The sequence below is a fragment of the Solea senegalensis genome, linkage group LG10 (assembly GCF_019176455.1).
Source record: "Solea senegalensis isolate Sse05_10M linkage group LG10, IFAPA_SoseM_1, whole genome shotgun sequence".
NCBI lineage: Eukaryota > Metazoa > Chordata > Actinopteri > Pleuronectiformes > Soleidae > Solea > Solea senegalensis.
Genome location: NC_058030.1, coordinates 11,277,965 through 11,305,131, shown reverse-complemented (window position 1 = coordinate 11,305,131; position 27,167 = coordinate 11,277,965). Strand labels below are relative to the sequence as shown.

The 27,167-nt window shown below is 40.0% G+C and overlaps 1 protein-coding gene across 1 annotated transcript; it reads left to right on the top strand.

The window, feature by feature from the left end:
- Positions 1-35: 35 nt before the first annotated feature.
- On the top strand, positions 36-26,984 carry LOC122775477 (cyclin-dependent kinase 17-like). Its single transcript, XM_044035363.1, has 17 exons — positions 36-96; positions 10,235-10,383; positions 13,105-13,269; positions 13,981-14,114; positions 16,904-17,029; positions 19,150-19,206; positions 20,058-20,172; positions 21,418-21,512; positions 21,652-21,714; positions 22,316-22,439; positions 23,121-23,241; positions 24,267-24,364; positions 24,497-24,602; positions 25,041-25,083; positions 25,270-25,360; positions 25,528-25,605; positions 25,757-26,984. Exons 2-17 carry the CDS (start codon positions 10,266-10,268, stop codon positions 25,792-25,794), a joined length of 1,572 nt encoding a protein of 523 aa, XP_043891298.1. The 5' UTR covers positions 36-96; positions 10,235-10,265; the 3' UTR covers positions 25,795-26,984.
- Positions 26,985-27,167: the final 183 nt, after the last annotated feature.

Sequence of the window (27,167 nt, the reverse complement as noted above, 5' to 3'; positions counted from 1 at the left end):
CTTTCTGTTTCCACGCTCGGAGAGAAAGACGGCGTCCGGCCTGAGAAGAACCTCTGAGGTCGGGGAGACCGGACGGAGCAACGCTCATCGTTTCTGGTGAGAGAGCACCTCCATTTTCGGTGTGTTTCGAGTGTGAATTTACCGCAGAGAAACAAACATACGGCGGGTAAATCGCCGGAGAGAGAGAAAGAGATGGGGAGAAACAGTTAAAACCAAAACCTGCGCTGAAGAGAAAGCAGCTAGCTCAACAATGCAGCAGCATTGTTTACTTCACGGTCCTCCTCGGTGTGACTGTTGCCGTGTTTTTGTGTGAGTTGCTGATTTTTGTCCCATTGACCTGGTCAATGGTTAATCTTAAAACAAGGCAGTGAATAATGTTAGTGAAGGTCTCCATCGTGAAGAGCGAGTGTTGAAACAGTTCGTAGTTCATCACATGAGTTAACGTTTGTGTTGTTAAATGTTAACTGCTGGTTGTCTCTGAATTGAACTGTACGTGGCTGAGTTGTTTAAAAAAAGGGGGAGGGCTCACTGCGTGTATCGTCTTGCATAGTTGCTACCAAAACATTCAGTGACCCACATTTCACAGATTGTCCTGTCTTTCTGGTCCACATTTTTCACCAGCAACTTGAAGCACAGGTGAATCCGCCTGACTTCTCTTACATTCGAACTGGTTTAAGCTCAGCTGCAGCTGCAGATAGGAAGGAATGAAGGCCATGTTAGGAGCCTGCTACTGGAAAAAGCACGAGCACTCAGTCTCTGCAGGAATCCCAGCTTTTAATGAATCCCCTTACTCGAGGTCTTGTTCTCATAGGGAACTTCACCTGAGTGTGTGTGTATGTGTGTCGTTTTGGTTTCCTTTTAATTACTGTTTCTGGTGTTGAAATCGACTCATCCAGGACCAGTAGAACTTAAGGGTTCTTTAAACTTTATTTAACCAGGTGAAAGACCCATTGAGAGCGAAATCTCACCGAAATCTCATTTACAAGGGTGACCTGGCCAAAAGGTCTTAAACAATAAAACAAACAACAATAAAACTATACATTAAAAGTGAAATAGTGGTTTAAAAGTGCAAAGAAGTTGACAGTTAAAGAGTAGGGAGTTGGGAATGCAGCAACACAAGCACTGCTATATGGATTTCTTTGGTCTTTTGTTTAAGATGGAGTGAAAAGCTTCAAATGAAATTTGTTTTGTTGTTTTGATTTCCTTTCGGAGAGTATTCCAAGCGGCGGGGCAGCAAAACTGAATTCTCTTTTTCCCAGTTCTGTACTAACATCTGGAAGAGTCAAGTGGAAGATGTTAGGCATAGTGCAGTGGCTTGTAGTTCTTTGCAGAAAGATACATAAATAGGAAGGAACTTATCCAAGAAGAGCCTCATAAATCAGAGTTGGTTAGGGCGTATATCTGTGTACACTCAACGAGGATTATGTTCTGAATCATGGTTAGGTTAAAGATGAAACGTGTAACGTTTCTGCCTTAAAATATTTGAAAAGGGTGAACTTGTTATATGTTTTTCAAGGTAACTGACTTTGGTTGCCGCTTTATTTATGTCATTGGGTTCACCCGTCCACAGCGAGTAACCTGTGAAATATCAGAGTGAGGAAGGAAATGTTTGATACTACTATTAGCCAGTGTGTTGTGTGTTGTTTTTTTCCATGGTAGTTTGTGTATTTGTAACTATTTGATCATGACTACTCATTCAAACAAGACAAAAGAGGACAATTCCCATGATCCCTTGTTGCTTCTTGACAAGTAGGTCTTTTGTCAAATAACTGAATAGTCAAATATTCACGCCCATCTCCAATTTTCAAGCGCCACAAAGTGGAGCCTGCAACTTTACAGTCATCCCAGGATGAATTTTAGTACAATTATCTGATTACATTTCTGTTAATTAACTTATCCATTAACTCAATTGAATTTATCATTAAATAACACACGTTGAGAGACTTTGATTTGCTAGTAATACTTGAGTTTATTTTAAACGCTGTGTAGCTCATACTTTTATATATAATTATATCTCTCGAGTCATTTTCTCTTTCAGCAGAACAACCCAATCTTATTGAACAAGAAATTATATATGTAGTGGCAGAAATATAAACTAGAAAATGCCTGCTCCTTGCTTAAAAACAAAATAGAAGAAGCAAGCATTCAGAGCCAACAGCTTCTCAGTATTGTGTGATACTGTGCAGCGGAAACATTGTGGTCTTTGTACTAAATAAGCATCAAAGGTGCATGTGCAGCCGTGCTTTTCACTAATTGTAGTTTGTTGTTTTGCTGATGTCTAAATGAAAGAGCTGTCAAAGCACTTCTTTCTCATTTCCTGTGAGAAGGTTTCGGTCTAACAGTCACACGCTTCACCAAAGATGTGAGCTCCAGAAGGTTTTGTCACTGTGGAGCTCGAAATACTCTGAGCATGGTACAAGCAGGAGGGCAGCGGTGGTGCTGCTGGTGGGGGCAGTGTGTTGGTTTGACGTGGGGTCGTTCCCTTGGTGAAGGCCTTGGGGATGGTGGTATCAGGGTAACCTGACCCGCTGAGAGACAGCTGTAGCAACGTGGTGCTGATCCCTCGAGTCCCAGTGCAGATCAGATGATGGTCCAGTATGTGTATAGGTGCATATCAGTCTGGACGTGTGTCTGAGAATACACAACATTGTGTTTTTGCCAGACCCTCACATGTAAAACCGAACATATATCCTTGTCGGGTCTTTTGCATTTTTTGAGCATGTATGTGTGTTTGTTTGAGAGCAAATGAGCTCAGTTTGAAGCACCAGGCCAAGACAACTGGCTGAAGGTTAATGTGTCACCTCTCTTTGGGGAGCAGCTGCTATGTCACAGGCACCACTCCTGTCTATAGATAGCCATGAATACAAACTCTTCCTCTTTTCTCTGTTGCATTAACACAAGAATTCAGGCACCGATGTGCAGCTCAGTCCTCTCACAGGCACTCGCCCCACAACACAACTGCTGCTTTTTCACTCCCTTATTCTCCATCTGAATGTGAAAGTGTATGGTATGTTGGGCCCAAACACCCCCACTCCCTCAAAAGACTTGAGCCAGCTGGCTGTGAACCTGTTTGATTGAGTTATACAGTAATAACCTAACACCTTATATCTGGGTCATCTTCTGTATTAATGTCTGAAACAGGTGAGGGACAAATATTGCTTTTTCTCGTCACTCTTGGCAGGATATGCAGTAGCTGTCAGAACACATGTCTGGTCTTTATTTGGAAGCAGACATTTGCATCTTCATCCACAGCCACACCAATGTTATTTCAGCTGCAGTGACTTCACATTTTTGATTAGAGGTGAAGTGTACATAATTAAGTTCTTGCTATAAATCACAGTGTTTGCTTTTTACCTCCGCTAAGGAGGTGATGTTTTGGTACGTGGATACTGTTTTCTGGGAATTTAGGACATGGGCCAAGGAGAAAATTATGAATATGGTGATACATATTCATAATTTTTATGGCTTTAAGTGAGATATGGCTATTTCTCACATTGACATTGTGGGAAATAGAGCAGCCTTGTTGGTGGTTTGCTCTCCCTGAGTTAAATTAACAAAAACCATATTGCACACTTGGAGGAGAAAATCGCCTGCTCTTCAACATCAAGAAATGATTGTCAGCTACCTTCCTGGTGACGTTATCAAACTTGTTGGAAAAAGCATCAAGAAGCATGCTTGGGAAAAAAAATGTTTTCCCATTTACTTCAAACACATACACCTGCTGTTACTGTATAAAGCTGACATTAACAACAACTGAAATAAATGATTATGTTGATAGAAAAGAATCCAATAATTGTCAGCTATGAAGCAAGAACCCATTAATATATACTGTTTTATTGTGTGTATATATCAATTAAAATACACTAATGGTGTCTTAGGCCACCATTAGATTTGTTGTTTTAGCAATGCTATAATGACACTACAATATAATTATCTCTTTCTCAATCTCTCGGACCACATTCAGAAAATACTGGAAACATGTATGCAGTTTTGAAATAATCTTTTTGGAAAAAAAACCCCTAGCTTCTATCGGTTAAAGTGTCAAGTATTTAGTATCACTTACTCTTACACTTGAAGAGTAGCATGACTCTGCCTCTCTTAAATCTGGAGTGGAGCCATAAGTAATGTTATTGTTAACCTGTGTATGTTTTTCCTACTAGTTCGTGTCAACAAATGCCTGCTGTAAAAAGGTCTATTATGCCAGGTTCATTCAAGACATGCTTGATCATTACATACACATAGAGTATGAGTTTAACTCAAAGACATCTTGCTAATATGTAAGACCAACTTTCATTCACACCATTCTAATCCAAATGCCAGTGAGCACATCATTTGACATATACTAAAACAACAAAATTGGCGGCGCCAAGGGACGTTCACAGTACTCACTGTTCTATTTCTACTACGTTAAAGTCTCATCTGTCTTTCAGAGATAAGTATATTTATGGGTGGGACTTGACTCCCAATGTCTAATTTGTTCACACAAGATGCAGTCTCTATTCTCTAACATTATTTTGTTCATTGTGCTGGAGAAATTCTGCAGAACCTAGATGTATTTCAAAAAGCTGGAAATGTCCATCATGTTAGGTGGCACTTTACTGCTACCTACCAGATAAAATCAGACAATCTGTTGATCACACCACCATGCTCTGAACCAGCTGTGTCCACAAGGCTTATCTGTCATGCTGGCCTTTTTCATCTCATTCATAAAATGTATTATCACTTGTAAGTGGAGGTGCAGATGTGTTATTTTCGCTGAATTATGTTCTTGTATTCCAAAGTCATTGTTGATCTTTTTTGTACATGTTCCTGACATACACTGTATTCTGCATGTCCTTCTGTGTTTAAATTCTATCAGTTGCCCCCATGTGTATATGTGAGCCAGCAACTAGCACATTGAGAGCAATGGTAAACATGACAGTCAGCTTGTTCTGTCCCTCAAATGTTTTTGTTGCCATTTTTTTTCTTTTTAATCTTTGGAATTTGACTAGCTTAGTGGCAAAAGTGATGAGGAGTGGTCAGTCATGCAGATCCTGATGGCTCTCTTTTCTTAATCATTGTAGTCAATAGATGATGGTCTCCACAGCAGCCACTCTCATTAAATATATGGCATTCTCTTTTTGAATACTGTCAGTTATAGAGACTCTTATTTATCCAGGTCATATTTATCTAAAAGCAAATCAGGAGCAACTTGGCTTGTTTGTAGATGCCTGAAGATTTTCCACCTCTCATCCAAGAGGCTTCTTCAATTATAACTGTGGTCAGTCATGATGAGCTATAACTTTATCCCACAGAGGGTAAATACCAGGATTCCACCACAACCTACTTAGAAAAGAAGAGGCTTTTTTAGATGAGATGTGAAAAGTTTTCACACTATTTGCTCGTTGTTTAAAATAGATCTTTGCATATACTATGCTTTTTGATTTCATGGGGAACAGTCCATCAGGTCAGGCAAGGGAGTAGAATAACTTGATATTTGTTTTAGGGCCCTAGGTAATGATTATTTACTATAATGACTTATTTTTTAAATGACTGGACAGATCTCCAAAACATTAAGAAAAGCAGCAAAGTCAAATTGACATGAATTATTGATTGACTAATTGTTGCAGCCCTTATTCAGTATTTTTCACAATCATCAAATTACCTGTTAATATTAAAAAGTTACCTTGATAACATTAAAACTACTATTATCTTGGTACAATGCAGTTTTTGAAAGAAAGCTCAGAGAGGAGCAGGCCTCATGCAAGCCTTTGTAACCATAGCAGCAGTGTCAATCAGCCTGTGTTCAGTCTTATTGCTGGTGAGATCTGTTCCTTTGCATCATCGGTCTGGCCTCTGGCTCTGGCTGAGGTGTGTGCGTCTCCCTCACACACATAAATCACACATACACTGTCCTGTCTGTCGTCATCGCTCCGCTCTACAGACACGGGTGACAAGTGTGAATGCATGGAGAAGAAAGACTGTAGATATAATTGGGCAAAGAAAGACATGACAAGACTCTTTGTGTGTCTGTCCTTGATGAAGTTCAAATGTATCTTACTGTAGAAATAAAGTCTCACCTGCTGCTGCGCTGTGTGGGAGACGCATGCCTGGTTGTCATGCTTAACACTGCTCAGCTCAGCACCAAACAGCACAGCACTACTGCCTGCGTCTTATGAAAAAGCCTACTTTATACTGTGCACAATGCAGCCTTTATATAAGGCCCCCATAATGGAGCCAGCTCCTTCACTCATGTCCTCATTGTCTCGGCCAGGATGAGAAAAGGCTGCTCTTTAGAAAAAGCAAGGCTGATCTCACCCGTGAATCATGCCAACAGTCACGCTTGTTTCCCACTGCCTTGTGTGATTGAGGCAACCAGAAGCGGGAGATGAGTTTTTTTTTACGATATGCCTCAGCCCCCCTAAAGGCAGTGACATTGGGAAAGTTAGTTGACCCTGGAGGGGTCACACAAAGGTTGTAACCTCTGTCTTCCTCCTTGTGTGTTTGTGTGGCTTGGGCAACAGTCACCCTGTAGCAAGGCTGTGGTGTGATTGGTTCATCTTGGGGAAGTTGGGACAATTGCACAGACTTCCACTGCGATGTTGGCTTGGAGTGCTAGTCTGGCATTACTGAGCTGAGGGGGAGGTGGTTCCTCACAGCAGGAACTCTAGCCTTACCCTTTTTAGTAGCCTTCTGTTTATCATCAGCACAGTTACTGTTTGCTCATGGCTACTGGGGGAAAAGGACATAATCCATATGATGCTTGGCGTGCTGTATGTCTATCGTCACCACTGCAGCATACACAATGCTTCACCCCACCCCCTCTTTTTGTTTCCCTGACATCCCCATCGATGTGTTCTGCTTTCCAGAAAAGTAGAGATGGGAAATGCAGATATGCAGAACATAGAACTGGGGATGTCAGAGTTGGTCTGTATTGTGAGATTCATGTGGTGGGTTTTGATGGTTGTTTAAGGGGAGGTGAGATGGAAAATCAGCATGCATGTAGTCCCCTGCAGTGCTCTGCATTTTCAACATGGAAAAAGCAGTGGGGTTGCCATGGCAACAAATCTTGAATCAGCGCAGTGCTCGGACCCTTCCACTGCAACTCTCATTTCCTCCTCCCTTCTCCCAGTCCCAGTTAGGGATTCAGTTTTTTTGCCCAGAAAATCAGATGGTAATGAAGACCGTTTTCCCAGGAATCCCAGGAAACGTGGAACGTGGGTCAGCAGATACTGATCCACAGTAGACAGCCCTCGCCTTCCACTTCTTTGTACTATTATTGTTGGCTTTCCATGATGCTCTCAGAAAGTGATTTGTAATCACTTAGTCTGTTATATCCAGTTTGTTAATGAGATGTTTACATGTTCACTTATATCCTCCTCATTGTATACAGTACATTCACAGAGAACGGTGCAGGCTATTACCATGGAAGTCAGCAGTATGTTTGTCCCACCAATTAAGATAAACAATCTAGGTTGGCCCAAAGACATAAAAGTGTTTATATTTGACCAATCAAATGTGAGAATGATAATAAATTAAGTGGAATCTGTCAAATATTAGTTCATAAAGCCTAAACAAGTGCACTATTTAGTGAATATAAAGCTTAGAATAACTTCCTGTCATGCCGAACCAGCAGCAGGAGAAAACCTAACATGTTCTATTTACAAATATTTTTCTGCTTTGGCTGAACTGACTGAAACATCGCATCAGTTGTCCAGTTTGTTGATTAGTTTTCTTTTGTTCAATAATTAATGTGCTAAATGTTTAATGCATAGACTATTAAATCAACAGTGTTTTGATTGGTAAGCTAAACTGTCATTTCCATTGCAACTGTCTACAGTAAATAATTTTTTGATCAGCCCTCTTGGTGCAGAGTGTGTGTGTGTGTGTGTGTGTGTGTGTGTGTGTGTGTGTGTGTGTGTGTGTGTGTGTGTGTGTGTGTGTGTGTGTGTGTGTGTGTGTGTGTGTGTGTGTGTGTGTGTGTGTGTGTGTGTGGCTAATGCAGTGTGAAGGAGTAATGCAGTGAGCTGTGAGCAGTAGATGACAGACAGCTTGGCCATGTTTGAGCTAATTTGTTATGAGGTGCAGCAGATTGATGTGAAGCCATTATGGTGGTCTGCTTAATGATTATGCTCCTCTCCTGGTCAACACAACAGAACACAAAATAGATAAGTAGTGTAAATTTAGGATGAAAGCTATACAAGACAAGGGTCACCTGAGTATGAGCGTGTATGAACAATATGGACCACTGTAGAAATGGAAGAATGATGAAATTTACATCATGTAAACCCCAGCAGACCTCCCCCTCAGGCAGATGTAGAAAGTATGACTTGGCCTCTATAACAAAAAAAGTGTAGTTTGTAGCTGCTTCACCTCTCTACTGTAGGTCTGTGGCTCATGGATATGTAAGTTGCCACCTGGCGAACACACTGGAATCCCTGACCCTGGGCAATGCAGGTGCAGGATTTTATTAAGGACAAATTTGAGGATGGTGTCTCTGGTTCTGTTGAATGGATTTAGATATTTTCTCTTATTACAACCTGACTTTGCTGATGTTGTAAGAGTGCAATGCCAAGTTGATGGGGAGCAAAGACCCACATTGATCCTGTCTGCTAAAACAAAACTCAAATGTCGGGTAGATGTACTTGTTTCCTCTCACAGAACATGCCAAGAAATGATTATCTTATTATTTGTTTAGTGTTGTGACAATATAGAGAGATAGTAAGCTTGAGAGGAGATATGGAGGTGGAATAAATGTTCTCAACAAGAAACAAATCAAGGACGTGATATATGGCATGAAATACATTGAACCAGTTAACCAACTCCAGGGGAATACCAGCTTATCACATAATACGTGGTTATTCTAGTTCAGAGTTTCCATGTACCTCACTGCTATCTCAGGCTGTCTATGAAGCATGAGGTTTCTTCTATAGCCTAAATGTCCATCATCTGAAGTTTTAATATTCTGTTATTGACAATTTGCTTTGGCTTTACGCCCAGTTCAGACAGACAGTTGTTGCCATCTATGTTGTATAGGGAATGTTTCTTTTCTTACTCTGAGTTGCTGTGGCTCCAAACATACAGATGTTTCACTGACTTCCACTTCATGAATGATTTATATCTTTTGTGAATAATATGTGTTTTGTTGTTTGTAGCTTCTCATGTGTGAAAAAAAACTTTGGACTAATGAGGATTTTAAAAATGGGCATTTAGACCATTAATAAAGCAGTACTTCAAGACAAGCAGGTTCTGTTTGTAAACAGAAAAAAAGGTGCTCGACATCAACATTTAGAGTGAAAATGTAATTTTCAGCCAATCTCTGCACTATTGACATGTCCTATGTTCTCGTTGTTTCTTCTTTATTCTGGCTTAGTTGATGTGTCACTGCAAATAATTCAGGTTATGAGTGATATTTGTAAGAAGAAGAACTGTCAGCAGTGAACCCTGGGGGACTGAACTGCTCATGTGTTTTCATGTCTGCTTTTACTCATCATTATTATCTTCGCCACCATCATTGTCATCATAGACAGACAGATGGACAAGTACAGGTCCAGACCCGCAGAGTGGAGTCACGATCCCTTCACTGAGGTCACAGGGAGAGGCTTCTCGTAACAGTGCTCCTTCCACACGTTTGCATTTCTCAGATAAATTTTGTCTTTATTTGAAGCCTTTTCCTTTCCTCTCACTGATTATCTAGCTTTTACTGTCAGTCAAACACGCGCTCATGAGTAAACGAAGCTGGAATGTGTGATTTGGACTCACTGTGGCCCGGGCTAGTCCTGCTCTATTCAGCAGCAAATCCCCTGGTTTAGGATTTGCTTTAACGGTCTGGTGTGTGCATGGACTGTATTCTAAACTCAACCGTAAGAATCTCTCACCAACTTGTCAGGTTTTCCCAGGGACAAGAATGTAAAGTAATGAGCCTGAATAAGCTGAGTCATAATTAACATCAGAGTGGATACTGGTCTGAGTCTTTGTTCGCCCAGTGAGATACCTGGTGATCTAGCCCATATCTTAAGTTTCAGGTTGGCTCTTGATGTGGGATTGTGAAACATGGCCACAGGCGCGTGATGTGTTTTCTTTTGGATGATAGACGGTTTACATTACTCATTTTAGTTAGTGAAATGTCACACTGCAGAACTACAGCTCACAGATAGCAGGAGCATTCTTTTGTAGCTAAAACATGTATGCATGTAGATTCCTGCTGTCTTACATGGTTTACAACCACTCTAAATGTTCTTTGTGTCGTCTCCAGGCCTCCCCTTCCTGAGAGCTCCGTGGAGAAGATGAAGCGGTTCAAGAGGCGTCTCTCCCAGACACTGCGAGGCAGCCACACCATTGATGAATCGCTGTCTGAGCTGGCCGAGCAGATGACCATTGAAGAGAATGGCCTCAAGGATAGTGGTGAGCAATATTGCAGTGGCTCTAAATGTATAAACCTGAATATTGTTTTTTAAAAATAGCTGTCATATGCACAGCCCTATGAATGAGCACAATAAGGCTTTTTTTTGCAACTATGCCACTTATCTTGGCTTAGTTCTTGTCCGACAGTGGTGAAAATTCAGAGTGACCTGTGTGTTAACGTGTGGCTGTCTGTATTCATATAGAGCAGAGCAGAGTCATGTGCTAACACAGACTGTTAGGTATTTTTATACTCACAGTTTGATACACATTCTGATACACTAGTGTTGTCTAATGCAACAGTCCAATTCTAAAAATGCATGCTGTGGCTGATCCCATTAAAGGTGTCGAAATAAAATCAGACTAGCACCACAGCTTATCTCTGCTGATATTCACAAACTCTGCAGGAAAGGCGGGAGGGAACAGGCTAGGGCTGTAATGATTATTCGATTTGTCGATTATTAATCGATAACTAAATAATTGTCAACTATTTTGATAATAGATTAACTGATTTAAGTGTTTTTTTCAATAATTAAAACGAGTATTTTCTGGATTCTTTGCTCCTACATAAGTCAAACCAAAAATCTTTTTTTTTGGTTTGTTATACGAGAACATTGTCATTTCCAGGTTTGATATAAACTGAACACAAGTACTCTATTAATTGATTATGAAAATAATCGTTTGGCGCTGCCCTAAAGCAGACCACCACATTGTTACCAGGGCTCTCAGGGTCTGGAAACATTCTAGAGTTCCCATGACATTTCCCTGGCAACTTGGATGACTTGGTGGAACTAGCGAGGAATCTTTACCACCACCAGCTCCTCTTCTCAAAGTTTTGGGCACACCAAGCTTTCTCCCTCTCTCTCTCCACCAAGTTTCTTTCAGACTTGTCCTCAGTTTTTCCCTTCTTCAATCCACATCATCCAAGAACTAACAGGGCTTTGTAAGGAGCTTTTTGTGTAGTGATTAACACCATGTTTGTGCAGAGTGTTCTGTGCTTGGTGAGAGGAGACACATAACTGTGTCTGTGTGAGCTTGTGTGAGGGAGATTTTAGCAGTCTGTGTGTCAGAAGGGTAAAGAAGAGACAACACGGAGTAGACAGATCAGATGTGATCTGAACTCTGTGATTGCGGAAGATTTCAGGTTCTGATCTGGTTATGTAACTCTTGATTTATGTTTTCACAGGAAATCTAGGAAGTACCAAATATAATACTGTGTAACAATCTCTTACAGAATGCTTTTATAAATAGCATCATGAATAGTTATGTCACACAGTCGTGAGTGTGTCTGTCATGTTGTCATTTTGAGATCAGGTCTCTGTGAGGCCAGACCATCTGCTGAACTGCTTTTTGTTGTTCTTGTCACTGGTCCCTTGTGTCTCTGGCTGGGTGTTAGAATCTGTGTCATAAGGAAAAAGGAATTTGAGACCAATCTCACTCCTTGACAGTAGACTGTCATTAATTCATTGTCACCAGTTAATCGCGGGACAGTACAGTCTAAGCACAACAAAAAAACTGACTTCAAATGTACCAAATTTAGGCATGTGTACTAGCAAAATTCCCTTTTGTATTTCTTAAGCTTTTAGCTGACCCTCTGCACTCTGAATATGCTTTGAATATGCAGCACAAGTCGTGGGTACTTTACTTTTAATGATAAGACGTATATAAGAAAAAACGGTTGACCCTGGAGACTGGTCATGGTAAAAATCCTCAGTGACATGAAGAAACATCCATTGTCAGTGTGAAGGGGGAAATCTGCCTGGACTGGTTAGATTGAGAGGAGAAAAATGGAGAAAAGAGAAAGGAAAGAGAAAGAGGAACAGTTGTGTAACTGTGATGTTTAGGCACCGTTAGACTGGTTTTTATAATGATAATGTGTCGTCTAATTCAAACTTAATTAAAGAGTCAGGCTTCATAGCAGGTCAATTAAAAAGTACAATGCTGTTATCAATAACCTACCAACTACGCCAAAGCATTTTTTTTAAGACTCAGGTTCCAGCTTCATAAATGACAAAAAAAACCTACCACAGGGCTCTGTTTTGTCTCCACTGTCTGTGTTTTATGTGCAGCTGTGTGCACAGTAAATCTGTCACTTCCATTCTTTCTTGCTATTCTTCTGTTAGGGAAAGGACTAAAAGTTGTGTTGTTTATTTTTTTCACACTAAACTCTGTAACCTCTCCACTTTTGATAGTAGAGATTGCAGAAAAGTGATATTAAAGGAAAAAAAGACCCTTGAATTGTGTTTATTTATAATTTCACGAGTGTTATAAATATGACAATGTCACAATTTCCTGTGAACTTTACTGTATTAACTATTGTATAACAGCTTATGTTTTGCCTTTCTCTCTACTTTCAAATTCAGCTTTCTTACATAAAACCCATTAATTTAAGTGCACCCATTGTATGTGGTTGTGCTATAGTAAATGTTTGTCATGCCAATCTAACTTACAGCAGTTAATATATTACATGCACATCTGCATCAGTAGATTAAGACCACTTATGTAATGTAGTGATTATGCAGTGTGGGGTTTATGCTGTGGATTCACCCGTCATTCTCCTGCATCAGAAAGTCTTCAATGAATCAGCAAATATTCCTCCTGAAAAAGTGAATAAACTGATTATGTATGTACATTAACGTTCTTTGCCTCCTTTTGGATAAACGGTAGAGAATGGTGCTTGTTTCCAAACCCTGCTCATAAAAGTCTTTGTGTCTTCTCCTGTAGAGCCCATAGTGAGAAATGGCCGTCCTCCATCAGCCCACAGTGTGCACTCCTTTCTTCACCAGTACACCGGCTCCTTCAAAAAACCTCCGCTGCGACGACCACAGAGCGTCATCGGAGGAGGCGTGGGGTCTCTCATGGCCATGCCTCGCAATGGCAGTCGCCTTGGTGAGACATAAATACTTATCCACTTATACACAGGCTATGATCAGGGTTAATATACATCTTTCCTGTTGATATTAAACTGAGATTTACACTAAAACCTGTGTAGCTGATTGGTGTATTTCTGCTGAATCAGCAGTGAGTGATGTATAGTATTATGTAAGATGTGCTGAAACTGTTCCCAGAGGCATATGTTGCCAGAGACGCACATAATTACCAGGCCAGTCAATCCAGTTATATTATATTCAGTCGCACAGTAAAACAGTGTTTTGTTTTGTTTTTTTAGATGAGGCTAAAATGAAAATGATGATGCTTTTGACGCTCTAAGGCAAACCTGTCTCTTAGATCCTAAAGCTCATATACAATATTTGAATTTGCAACAGATTTTAATATGAACATGCCTGGAGGAGACAGCAGTGTTTATACTATGTAAACGTGGTATAATTACAGTGATTTAGGGGTTTGTCTAAGGTGCTGCAGCGCTGCAGGGACTTTGATATACAGTATATCTGTCAAACTTAATTAACCCATTATTCTTTTTGTGTTTATCATTTATGGGACACAGCCATTAGCCTCATACGACTCGATTAATGGGCTTGTTAAACAAAAATATTGCTTTTCTGGTTGTAGAAAAGGGTCAGTTGGACTCACTGACTTGTTTTCTACAAATCTGCATCTCTCAAATCCCAATACTGTTTATCTCTCTCCCCCTTCTAGATATCGTCCATGAGAACCTGAAGATGGGGTCGGACGGGGAGAGTGACCAGGCATCAGGTACTTCCTCTGATGAGGTGCAGTCGCCCACGGGTGTCTGTTTGAGGAACAGAGGGAACAGACGCATCTCTGCAGAGGTGAGATTGGTTTTTCTGTCGGATCAATCAATGGCATTGAATATTGTGTTAGTTATGATGAACTCATGATGAATCCCTTATAATCTCAGCCCTCAGTTATGAAATAACACACATACTGTGCTTCTCAATATACTTCTAAAATCATCTTTCACATCCGTTACCACCTCCATTCATTAAACACCACATGGACTTTTTCATTCTTGCACAACATTGAAACCACGGTTGCGAGGGCGCCACGTAGCATTGTGGAAGGCAACCTGATCAAGAGTGAAAGCTTTGCACACGCTGGTTGGTTTGACACATGAAAGGCGTCGTGATGCAGGAGGAAGGAGCACACTGCTGTGTCTCACAGTCGCAGTAAAGTCTGCTCAGTGTGGAGCAGATCTGTGACACACTGACATGAGTCACATGCTTCTGTAGGTTCCAGTTATAATTAAAGAAAACCTGATTAAAGATGACATCAGTCTTTCCTTTATTATATGTTTAACATAATCATTATTCCATCTTTAGTTTTAAACCTAAAATCTTAATGGAGACTTAAATACTGCATATCTCAGTTTCTTTTAGTTTCATTTTAGTTCTGCTGTGACCTTTGAATTTTTATTGTTTTAAATGGCCTTAAGTACAACTTCTGTCAAAGCCAAGACAAGCCCTTTAAATCCATCTTAATGGCTGCTAATGGGATTTTACAAATGCACACTGACTGCTCAGTTTCACAGTGAGTTGGTGAAAGTGAAATGTTTACTTCTATTTTATTTACTATTGATTCGATTTTTTTTTATGACATACATTCAAAGATTTCCAATGAGTCTCAAAATATGTCTGCACTGTCTGCACTTCCCCATATATTTATATTTATTTTTATTTATTGTAGTGTTCATATGATTGGGACACACTTGTGGGGATTTTTCAATTTATGAGCCCATACCAGCAGAGTCTGCAACACTGCATGAAAATAAGAATCTGTAAACGTGCAGTTGAGCAGGTTACAGTCTTTGGGGCTACCCACACACAGACATGACATGTCACCTGTCTCTGTGTATCGAGAGCGTCTGTGCGCAGTCTACCTCGCACTTCCTGTCACCGTTTCACAAGCAGATTATTCTTTGTTAGAGTCCAACTAACACAGAGTTTATTGTTTGTGCTGGTATAAGCACCACTTTGTGGCCCCATTCTCTCTTTGTGCTGTTGCATCAGCAGAAGAGGTGGAGGAATAGTGTCAGGTAGTGTTGTCAGTATCTGTTCTCTTGCGGTGGAGGAAGCAGTGCTGTTTCGGAGATTACATCACAAGGATTACCATAATACGGTCCAGATGGGCCACCGTTGTAACAGATTGGGCCGGCTTGATTGGACAACTAGAGGAGGGTGGCATTGCTTGTTCTGAGGATGAACCACCAATCGTGGCCCTGCAGCACAGACATCATAGCAGAAAACAATAATAATAATAAAAAAACAAAACACAGATGCACGTCACAGCAGCATGGCCTCAAGCCGAGCATCTGTTGTCAACATGACTGCAAATAAATGATTTTCATTGTCCGCTAATCTGTCATTAATAATTTGTTCCAAGAAATACCATAAGATTGTGAGAAACTACTGCCACAATTTCTCAAATCCTTTTTTATACAATTTCTTTTTTATTTAATACCAGACACCTGCCACTATCACAGAGGTAAACAAATGCAAGTATTACTATTTTAAAAGCCATGAATTGATTAATGATGACATGATTGATTCTTTTAGAGCTGATTGAAAATGATGATTATTACCACAATTGGAGCTTTCAACAATTATACAAATGTTTTTTTCTGATCAACTTTTTGCTCTACAGTAATGCATTAAATTAATCTTGGAAATGTTAATTGCTCCAAATTAAATATAAATATATATATATATATATTATATATATTTAAGTTTATGTATAAATGTAAACAAAACAACACTTCCACTTCCCAAATGATACATTTGTCTGAATCCATTCTCCACCATCAGTGTGTTGATCGCTTTGTTCCAACAGTTGTTGAAAGGATTAGCTGACTGATGGAAAACAATGCGAGTGTTTGATTTAACCAGACATTTGCTGTGTCAAATGTGTCTTGCAGCTTTTCTCTTCTATGTCTCATGTCTGTCTTGTTGGGTTTAGGGTTATTGTTAGTTGAGTCACTGTTGTGGCTCAGCTGTGCAAGAGGCTTCAGTGACACATTGATCAATGAACCCGTTGTACGAATGTGTGGAAAGTTCAAAGTTGCCTGTTATTGTGTTTCAGTTTGAAGGAAGAGGGATTACTGTCACCAGTGTTAACCTCAGAGGGGGTGGAAGTTGATTTTAAGCAGCTAGAGTGAGAGAGAGGCAGAGACCGCATTAACAGTAATCTTACATATAGAGGAAAGACACAGTTGAGAGTGTGTGTTTGATTTTATATAACAACTCATCGGGATCATGCTTGAGTACTTTTGTTGCTCTGGAAAATGGAAACTCTTAAATTACTCTACTGGCTCACTCTGTAGCACAAAACTATATAGATGCATGCTCCTACATGAGTATTAAAACACACACTGCTCTCTGTGTTGACCACTGAGGCCTAAAGCTCAGATTCTTACTGACTCTACTTGTTTACTCTGGATTTCTGCCATTAAGTTGTCAGTCACCAGTGTTTATTCATAGTTCATTCTGCTTACTCTTGTTTTTTTCAGGGTTTTACAACATGTTGACACTGTTTTTTTAATTGGTTCTCTGTTTGCAGTCTTTTTTTTTTTCACATTTATGCATGTGTCTGTTTGTGTCTGCAGGACCTGAACAAGCGTCTGTCCCTTCCGGCTGACATCAGGATACCTGACGGTTACCTGGAGAAACTACAGCTGAGCAGCCCACCCTTCGACCAGCCGCTGAGCCGACGTTCCCGCAGAGCATCACTGGTGAGAGGGAGAATGGAGAGGGGTAGAAAGAAGGGTACAGTTAGAAGAAAGAGGTGGTAGTAAAAGACTTAGTGGCTAATCTGAATAACATTTTTGTTATATCCAGCTACCTAAAAAACATAATTTGATACATTTTGTGTAATTCTGCCTCCTCATAATAATCAATATTTACATGATTTGATTTGAACAAAGAGATGTTTTTGAAAATGTGTCAAATGCAACGTTGCCATAAAGAAGTGCTGCACATCACACACAGTGGCTTAACAGCCCCAGAGGTATTAAAATAAGAGCTTCTTCACTATGACATGTATGGGTGTCTTGTCTCCAAACTGTTCTTGTGTAAATGTACAGTAATGGCAGCCCACACATGCGAGTGAAGAGTGCAGGCATGAGGATGGGCTGTGTAGAAAAATGTGCAGAATGAAACCACTGACAGAGAGTCTTGTGTTTTATTTAAAGGCTGCAAGAAACAGAAAAGAGAGAGGGGGAGATAAAGAAATCCCATGCCTCAGCCAGTCTCATCCCTTCATACTGTTGTCATGTGTTTACATTACAACCCGGTGTTCACAATAATGAGCTTGAGCTTTTACTTTGAACTCATGGTAATTCTTTTGAAAACAAGGCAAACAGAGGAAAGGTATGGACACTAGATTCACTCAGGCATCTGCATTTGCATGCACTCATGCTTCTTATGAAGCACTGAACAGCCTTGCGTCATAATACTATATGTGTTCAACACCTGGACCCATAAAACCTGATGACACTGCCTTTTGCTTATCATGCTCCTAGTTTCTGTCATATGTTTCCGCAGCACTGAACTTTAAAGTACGTGGACAGCAAATGCAGTTACTCTTTTCTTTTTTACACATCATGTTAGAAAATGGTGACTAAGAGCATGTGAAAAAACCCTCAGTGCACTTTATCAGGGCTTTACCTGTTCACTTTAATTTAGTAGTACCGTCTCATTCACTACTGCCTTTCGTTCGCCAGCAAGCTGAGATTTCTAAAGATGAGGAAGTGAAGTCGAGAAGAACACAAAGAAGAGCAGACTCCTGCTGTGGGGCTGTGGGGCTGCAGGTACCCACAGAGAGGGAGAGGGAGAGGGAGAGGGAGAAGGACTGAAGGACTGTAGCTAAACCAGCTCTGTGTTTGTGTACAATATGTTGTTAAACTGTGACCAAAATGGTGAAAATGTCACTTCACTACATGTTTAATAAACAAGTCATTTGATACTGGAGTTTAGATTCATATTCTGTACAAGCACTGGCGAAACAGCGGCGTTCAACTGTTATGGTTGCCACTAAAGCGTGCGCCTGTGTTTGCCTCCTCAAGGGGAAAAACTCCCAGCATTTCAGAGCAGAGTTTTCCATGATTTGAAACCTAATTTTAAACACTTAGCAACGTTTTACTCAAGTGGTTTAGTGACAGTTTCTTAAGGGGTGACAAAGTCAGGAGATACATTTTCTTATCACTTTACATGCACTTTGAAGAAGGCAAAAGTCTTTAATTATTTATGAATGTGTTTGTGTTTTAACTGAGTGGCTGGGAAGTGTGAACCATGTCCAATTTGTTTCCTCATATTTGATTTCTAAAGCTCAACTAAAGTTGCTGATTATTTTCTTGATTAACTGAATAACGACTTCTTCTATAAAATGCCAGAACATAGCTGAAATCCCTGTTATTATTTCCCTCAGCCAAGGACAATGTATTCTGATAGCTTTTTTAATTTGATCACCAGATATTCAGTTTGAAGAAAAGTAGAGTAAAATCCTCAAATACGAGAATCAGAAACAAGCTCATTATCAACTTTTCTGCTTTGGAAATGACTGATTAAAATGCAATTTCAGCTACTTAAATGAATATCCAAAACTGTGTATTAAACCTATTCAAGGACATGCAAAATTGGAATTTGCATGTACTGCCTCATACAAAAAGCCAAAAGCCATCGGTCCTTTGTCACAAGAGATTAACTATGATGGTGTTTGGGGATGGTATGACCTCGTCACATTCCCCTCTGTGTTGCTTCAAGGCCATCAGAAGGATTTGTTGTGGTGTCTGTACACTTGTCACTGCTAATAAAGACGCTACCTGCGTTAATGCTGTTTGTCTCTCCCCTCTAGTCAGAGATTGGGTTTGGGAAGCTGGAGACCTACATCAAACTGGACAAACTGGGGGAGGTACGTTACCATGACTTCATTGCAAATTTCTTCCAGGTGCTAATCCTCAGGGACATTCTGGGACCTATCATCCACACACTCGGTCACAGTTTACATTTGACTGCTGATGGCAAGACTACCCTGCAAAACATGCATATCCAACTGTGAATTTACTTTTTTGCAAAGGCTGCAATTCAGTATTTTGAGTTCTATACTAGTTAAGAAGTCTAAAACATACATGTCTGAAACAACAATGTCTTGAATAAACCTGGTGTAACAGCAGGTATTTGTCAGCACGGACTCATAGGATTTAGCCAGATTTTACCTGGAACATTAATTAGGATTCCACTTCTGGTTTAAGAGAGCTGGGGGTTGTGCTGTTGCTCAAGTGTGAGGTGACACCAAAACACACTGTACAAGCTGTTCTGGCTGAGTTCCAATAAAGTGATTGAGAAATAATTATACTGCATGTCATTATAGCATTGCTCAAACAACAAGTGTAATGGTGGCCTCAGACCTTTGCACAGTGCTGTAATTTGATGGTTTTTTTTGTGTTAAGGCTCTGCCTTGTTTCAAATCTATTACACAGTGAATATTGAACTGAATCTCGATATTTGCGTCCAGTTTTGACGGCCAGTTGGGTTTGGACTATTATTTTAATGATATTGAGTTACTCACATCGGCCAGGCTTTGTATTTTCTATCTGTTCACACAGTCATTTACAATGTACGTATCTATAATTGGGGAAAATTAACAGTAATCGCAGTAGCCATTGCATGTCAAGGTAGTATAAACTCACTGAAGCTTACATTAACTGCTTCTGGTGACAGAAAGTCTGTGTTGACCCTTTTTTCTTTTTTTCTGTCTTCCAGGGAACCTACGCCACAGTATTCAAGGGGCGGAGTAAACTGACCGACAACCTCGTGGCACTGAAGGAGATCAGACTGGAGCACGAGGAAGGGGCACCTTGCACAGCAATTCGAGAAGGTACGAACTAGGGTGACCACTAACGTCCAGTTAGATTTGTTGATAGGGTGTTAGTCCATGATGAGCAGCAGTATTGTCCCGTCCACTACAGGATATGTTCTGTCACATTTACTGCGATGAGGTCATTTGTTGCGAGTGTTTGGGAACACAGTGTCTGAACTAAGTTTCACATGATTACACGTGCATGTTAGCACATACACAAGAAAAAGAAAAAGGAAATTGTTGTTAGTCTGGGGTGTACAGCAATCGGAAACAGGTATTACGTGCAATGTGTGAAGTTTTCTTCATTGCACCATTAGACCAATGTGTCTATGACATGACTTCCTTTTTGACATGAATTAATTTTTGTTAAAATCAAGATGAATGTGAAATATGAGAATGAGAGATATTTTTTCTACTTTGGTTTTCTTTAAAAGAACCATTTTCTGTTTACTTGTAGATGAGTTTTGACATTTTTGTAGAGGTAAGGTTTTGTAAATAACTTAGGTTGATCAGTATAAACCCAGCAATACTCGTCGATACTAGTTTTGAGAAGTATTATTAAGTGGTAACACACAGGGATTGTGGTGGTGAGATTCTTCTTCTTTCGGCTTCTCCCTTTAGCGGTTACCACCGTTGGATCATTTACTTACTAACACAGACTGTCCTCGTGTCCTCCTTCACAAGATTCTCGGTGGTCTTCCTCTTTTCCTCCTGCCCAGCTGCTCCATCTCCAACATCCTTTTTTCAGTATATTCCCCATTCTCTGCATGTGACCAAACATCTCAACTTTGACTCTCTTACTTTATCTCCAAACCTTTCAACTTGAGCTGTCCCTCTAATATGCTCATTTCTAATCCTGTCCATCCTGGTCACTCCCAACAAAAATCTCAGCATGTCATTGTGGTGGTGTTGAGATTAAAATGCCAAAAAGATCTCTTGTAAGAACATCTCAACAAAAGAGAGAAATACAGAGACATTTCAGTGACGGTTTATTGATTTGGACATTTTAACTGTACACAAAAAATGAAAACAAGTTGCTGATAAGCAAAGCTAGGATAAATAATCCCAAAAGATACAAAATTCAGACAAAACTTAACTGGAGCGGAATGATGATTGAAAAGTACCTATACTGAATTGATTTGCAATGAAATTATAATGAAGTAGAGTAGAAGAAAGGACCAGGACCATATAGCTCCTGTGAAAGTGTTATGATCACATCCCACCTGTTACAACTGTCACCTTTTGTTTTTCCTTGTCCTCCAGTGTCATTACTGAAGGACCTGAAACACGCCAACATCGTGACGCTGCATGATATCATCCACACAGACAAGTCGCTCACACTGGTCTTCGAGTACCTGGTAAGAGCAACCAAGCCTCTGGCCTCCATAAAGTAAACCTGTTTAACATCATAATTAGTCATGAGATTAGCGCTGATGTTGTAAACTTGTAGCCTCTCCACTCTAATGTGTCCTCTCTCTCTCTCTCTCTCTTGTCTAGGACAAAGACCTGAAGCAGTACATGGACGACTGTGGGAACATCCTAAGCATGCAGAATGTCAAGGTGAGCTGTCACAGGCAAACTGCTGCTGGCCCAGCCAACTTCATTAATGTCCAGGACTTTGTGTCAGTATAAGAAAAACACAGTTAGTCTGCCCCCTGGTGGTGGAGTGTTGATACTGGGAAATGTAAAATGTGTTGTCTTATCTTTTGTGTGTGTGTATTTAATTAAAAGATTATAATGGGCTGGAAAGCACTGACACATTTAGCTGTTGTCATTTTGACATGAAAAGCACAGTTTTATTATGTTAACGACAGCTTTGTTCAAATCCTAGGTGGCAGTGAGACAATATACTCAAAAAAACTGAGGCTGCTAAATGGATTTTAATAGTTTGATTATTTAAACAAGTTTAAACAGGTGAAATAGACGTGTGAATGTGAATCCCTCGTTGCTCCTGCACTATATTCTCAGTTAAGGGCAACGTGGTTAAAAAACAGTGGTTCAAACAACATGTTACCAGAAACATTTCATGAATAAGTAGTAGTTTTGTTTTGTTTTTTTACCTCCTATAAACTTTAAATTATGTGATTTAAGTAATTCATACTGTTTGAAACTGCATTTAGCAATAATAACGACTTACTCATCAAAAAACATTGTTCCGCAGCTCTTTCTGCTTCAGATCCTGCGAGGCTTGGCGTACTGTCACAAACGGAAAGTTCTTCACAGGGACCTGAAGCCTCAGAATCTACTCATCAATGACAGAGGAGAACTCAAACTGGCTGACTTTGGTAAATGAATCTCTCTCTCTCTCTCTTCATATAAAGCTTTGTTTGTTTCCCACAGATTATTTTTTTTTACACTTCTGAGACTCTATTCATTTGTTTTTGTAACACTGCATGACATGGCTGAATATGGTTTTACTTTTGTGATGAATTCCTTAATTCTTTTCACCAAACGTGTTTATTGTTTTTTGTTTTATATAGATTACAAAATAAGAAACAATTCTGCACAAGTACTCATCCCCCCACCCCAACCCAAACTTTCAGCAAATGTAATATAATAATTGTAATAATGACAGAAAATAAAGGCACAAATAAATAAAAGACAACACATACATATATACTGTATATACATAAGCACTCGCAACATTATCTTCTTATATTATATTGTCATAATTACAATAAAACATATGTACATGATCACACCTATATAAATATTCCATTGTTCCTGCTCACACATGCACACATGTAAAATAATATGTACATACAGCATACATGTATGCAAAATGACAGATACTAGTGCATATATAAACGTTAAAGTGATACTACCAACAATACAAATATAGGGTGAATATGAAATAGAGAAGTGATGATAATAATAACAATAATAAAAATAGTAATTTATGTGGTTTTCATTTCTGTTGAATGTGTCCCTTGTGACTGTAAATATTTGTCGTCTCTGTTTGGCAGGTCTGGCCAGGGCGAAGTCTGTTCCCACAAAGACATATTCTAACGAGGTGGTAACACTTTGGTATCGGCCTCCTGATGTTCTGCTCGGCTCGTCAGAGTATTCCACTCAGATAGACATGTGGTGAGTGGGCCTCGCTCGACAGGAGCCTGTACAACTGTCAGAAAACACGACTCACACTCTCTTCATTCCCGTATGATTACTCACGCGCGCACAGAAGGTTCACATGCAAATGCGGTCGTGAAGCACAAAGAATCCATGTCATGAATTTGTAATTTAGTTCAATTATTTTACCTGTTTCCTCACTGTGAACTCGGCTCATGTATGTTCTTCTGAGCACACTTGTTTAAATCTGCGAAAAGGAGACTTTGTGAACAGTACCAGGCTGAAGTGATTCATATCTGATTTATTTCTTTTTTGATAACGTTGATGTATGTATATACATACAGTATGTATGTATATATATGTATGTATATATGTATACATGTATATGTATATATGTATACATGTGTGTGTATGTATGTATGTGTGTGTGTATATATATATATATATATATATATATATACATATATATACACACACACACACACACACACACATACATATATACATATGATGCGTGTCCATGTGAAAGGTATGAGTCTATGTATTGACGACTGAAACTTTCTACTAAAGGACAATGTGCAATTTATTCTTTACCAAGCTATATACAACAAAGCAAGCACAGCACTTTAGCACCAGTTAATTACATACAGTATTTTGGCACCTTAAGCACTTTGAAGACCATATGGTCCCTGTTTTCTGGTTTTTCACTGGATTACTTAGAGCATGTGCTGCTATTTATTTTTATCCGTTCTTATGTGGTGCTTTTCTCCCTCATGGTCGTCTTGTGTGTGTACTTCTGTAAATTTGCTCTGTGCCATCAACTTAGTTGTTATGGTATGTTTACTTGCTGATGTTCATTAAAGTGAACCGTCCCTTGTCTAAATTTAAACAACTATGCGGGACAATGTGCACATGTGGGGCATCGTCGGACGCGTGACACTTATCGCTATGAATGTGAATGATCAAATGTGATCTGTATTGAGTCTCAACAGTGAATAACTCTGCAGAGTTAAGTCCTCACTCAGACCTTGTCTTCCTCGCAGGGGTGTGGGCTGTATATTCTATGAGATGGCTGCCGGCAGGCCGCTGTTCCCCGGTTCCACAGTGGAGGATGAGCTGCATCTCATCTTCAGGCTGCTTGGTAAGTGCTGCCCTCTGTTGACCGGGAAGCTGTGAAACTTCAAATACGAGAGCGCCCCCCATCCCCCCCCCACCCGTCTCATGCCTTAGTAAAGCATGTCTGTAATGTTGTGGATTAAATGTCCCTCCGCAGGCACTCCAACAGAGGACAGCTGGCCTGGAATATTCTCTATCGACGAGTTCAAGTCCTACAAGTTCCCCAAGTATAAGACCCAGCCCCTCATAAACCATGCACCGAGGTAAGACTGACATTAATACTCAACTTTTACGCCACATTTAGTGTACTACATCTTAATAGCATGCTGCATCTGTTAAAGTCACACACGTTGACTGTTAATACCTTCAAAGTTACTAAAACACAAATCCCTCACATTTCTTGTTAGCCCTCTTATTATTGGAGATGGAAATGTGCAGTTGTTTTTGAACAGACCCAGGTAAAAAACAGAGCTGCTCTGTAGGTAGAGCTTTTTTAGCGCCTAGCGAGTTACACATTAGTATTATTGGTTTGTTTAGTTAGCAGTGTGTGTTTTTTGTCGCTTCCTGTAAGGAAATCCTGTGGAATAGTTGAGTGTTTTCCTTCCTTACACTCGCCATGTGTCTGTGACTCTTCCCTCCTCCACTGACCTTCCTTCTTTCTCTCACTCTCTCTCTCTCTGTCTCCCCTTCCCTCCCTGTAGGTTGGACACTGATGGCATTGACCTGCTGATGTCATTCCTAAGAGTGAGTCTCTCATTATCTGACGGGCATTAAAACAATATTAAAAGCAGCATGACACATTTCACAGCTATGTTAGGACTGTGGTTGTGCAGGAAGTGCATCGAGGCACGACAACTGCATGCAATCGTGCCCCGTTCTTCTAATTGTGGGGGGGGTGACCGTGTGTTTCTTTTCTGCCCAAAATCTCAGTACGAGTCCAAAAAGAGGATCTCTGCTGATGAAGCAATGAGACAGCCGTACTTCAGGAGCCTGGGGCCACGTGTGCACACACTGCCAGAGAGTGAGTAATGAAATGGCAACGCAATAATGCAGACTTGGCAGCCTACACTTGGTACAAGCAGAAGGATATTGCAGTGCACAGTGTAGATCACTTACAGCCTCAAAACAAAGACACGACTCTCCTGGCACAATGTTTGAGCTCCATGATTCTTTTTCTTTGTGTGACAGACACATCCATATTTACACTGAAGGAGGTGCATCTGCAGAGGGATCCCGGTTATCGGAACTCATCATATCCTGAATCAGGTGACTAATGATGTTATTGTGATGAGGGACAATTTGAAGGGAGAAGAAGATACTATGCATGCATAAGTTTCTAAAAGAGTATGAAAAGTGTTGCTTAAAACTTTAAACGGTATAGTTTTGTGTTTAAAAATGTGTGTTTTTTCCCCTTCAGGCAATGGAAAAAGCAGAAGACAAAGCATGCTGTTTTAGACTCTGTGGACTGTATTTCTTTTATTTGGGAAGGATGTCCTGGCTCTTCAGGATCAGTAAGCTGAGATGGATGTTGGCATCGAGCATCACTGTCATCGCCTCTCCCCCAAATTACTTGGGAAAATCGTCCACATTGCGACCCACCCCCACTCCACCCCCCCTCATGTTTGGCCTGAACCTGGCCCAAAAGAGACATTTATATACTGTACATCTATATTTATTGAGAAGAGAATTTGCTGCTAAATCCAACTACTGTCTAGAATTCTAATGGGCTCAGTCACTTTAATGAGTACATGCAATGTATATAGATTTAATTTTTTGTTTTTTTTGAAGTGGTGGTATTTTTAGTCATTATTTCCATTTTCATACAGAAAATCTGCACATGGAAGCTCCTCGGTGCGAGTGTGTGTGTGTGTGTGTGTGTGGCGCCGCAGCAGACAAACAGAGGGACGTTTGTGCTGCAGCTCTGAAGGGTTTCATGTTGTTTCTGCGGCGCTGTCCTCAGCTGCACAAATTATTTGTGACCATTTACCCTGAAGGTTTTCGAGGCCAGCTTTGATTTAATAACTGATCATTTTTATCCTAACTGGAGGATAATTATGAGTGAAATGTTGCCAAGCTCTGTGGAAAAAAAATATTTTTGTCAGATACTGGCATTATATCATTCCAGGATGCTGTGGTCTCTGTCGTGACCAATGAACAAATGCAGGAGGAAAGTGGCAACATGGAATTTAAAGGGCATTACAGGATTTCGATACGCCTCCTCAACGTTTAAGTGGTGAACAACCTCCTCATGCTTGTTCTTTTATCCTCCAGTTGCAGGAGAGAGAGGGAGCAAAGTGAATTTCAGGTCTTGGAATCCTTTTCAGATGTGTTCTCCTCTCTGCCATTCCCATCTATATCAACTGTAAAAAAAACATGGCTCCGTTTTTGTTTAGTTTTTTTCTTTAATGACCTTCAACATTGTTTTGCATGTCTGTTCTGTTGTATGAGTAAGCACACATTCAGGGAGCGCTAGCTTTAGTTCTGCCCCTTGTGAATGAGATACCAAGTCAGTCTATTTAACAGTGTTACCAGATATTTTGTATGATATTCTTTAACTTTATTTGTGGGAATTCATTGCAGATGCCCTCCCATATGAGCTTTTTTTTCCAGAGTAAAGAAAATTAAATTTAAAAGTTTAAACAGAATTCACATCAATTGGTCTGGATGTTTTTCTCGGTTTTCTTAGCTCCTGTAAAACCTGAAGGCACCGGGGTTCAAGCATTCAATGCTTCGTTTATTGAAAATGACACGACATTCTTCACAATACAAAAAATATACAGAATACATACTGTATACCAAGTCCATTATATATATATAAAAAAGAACAT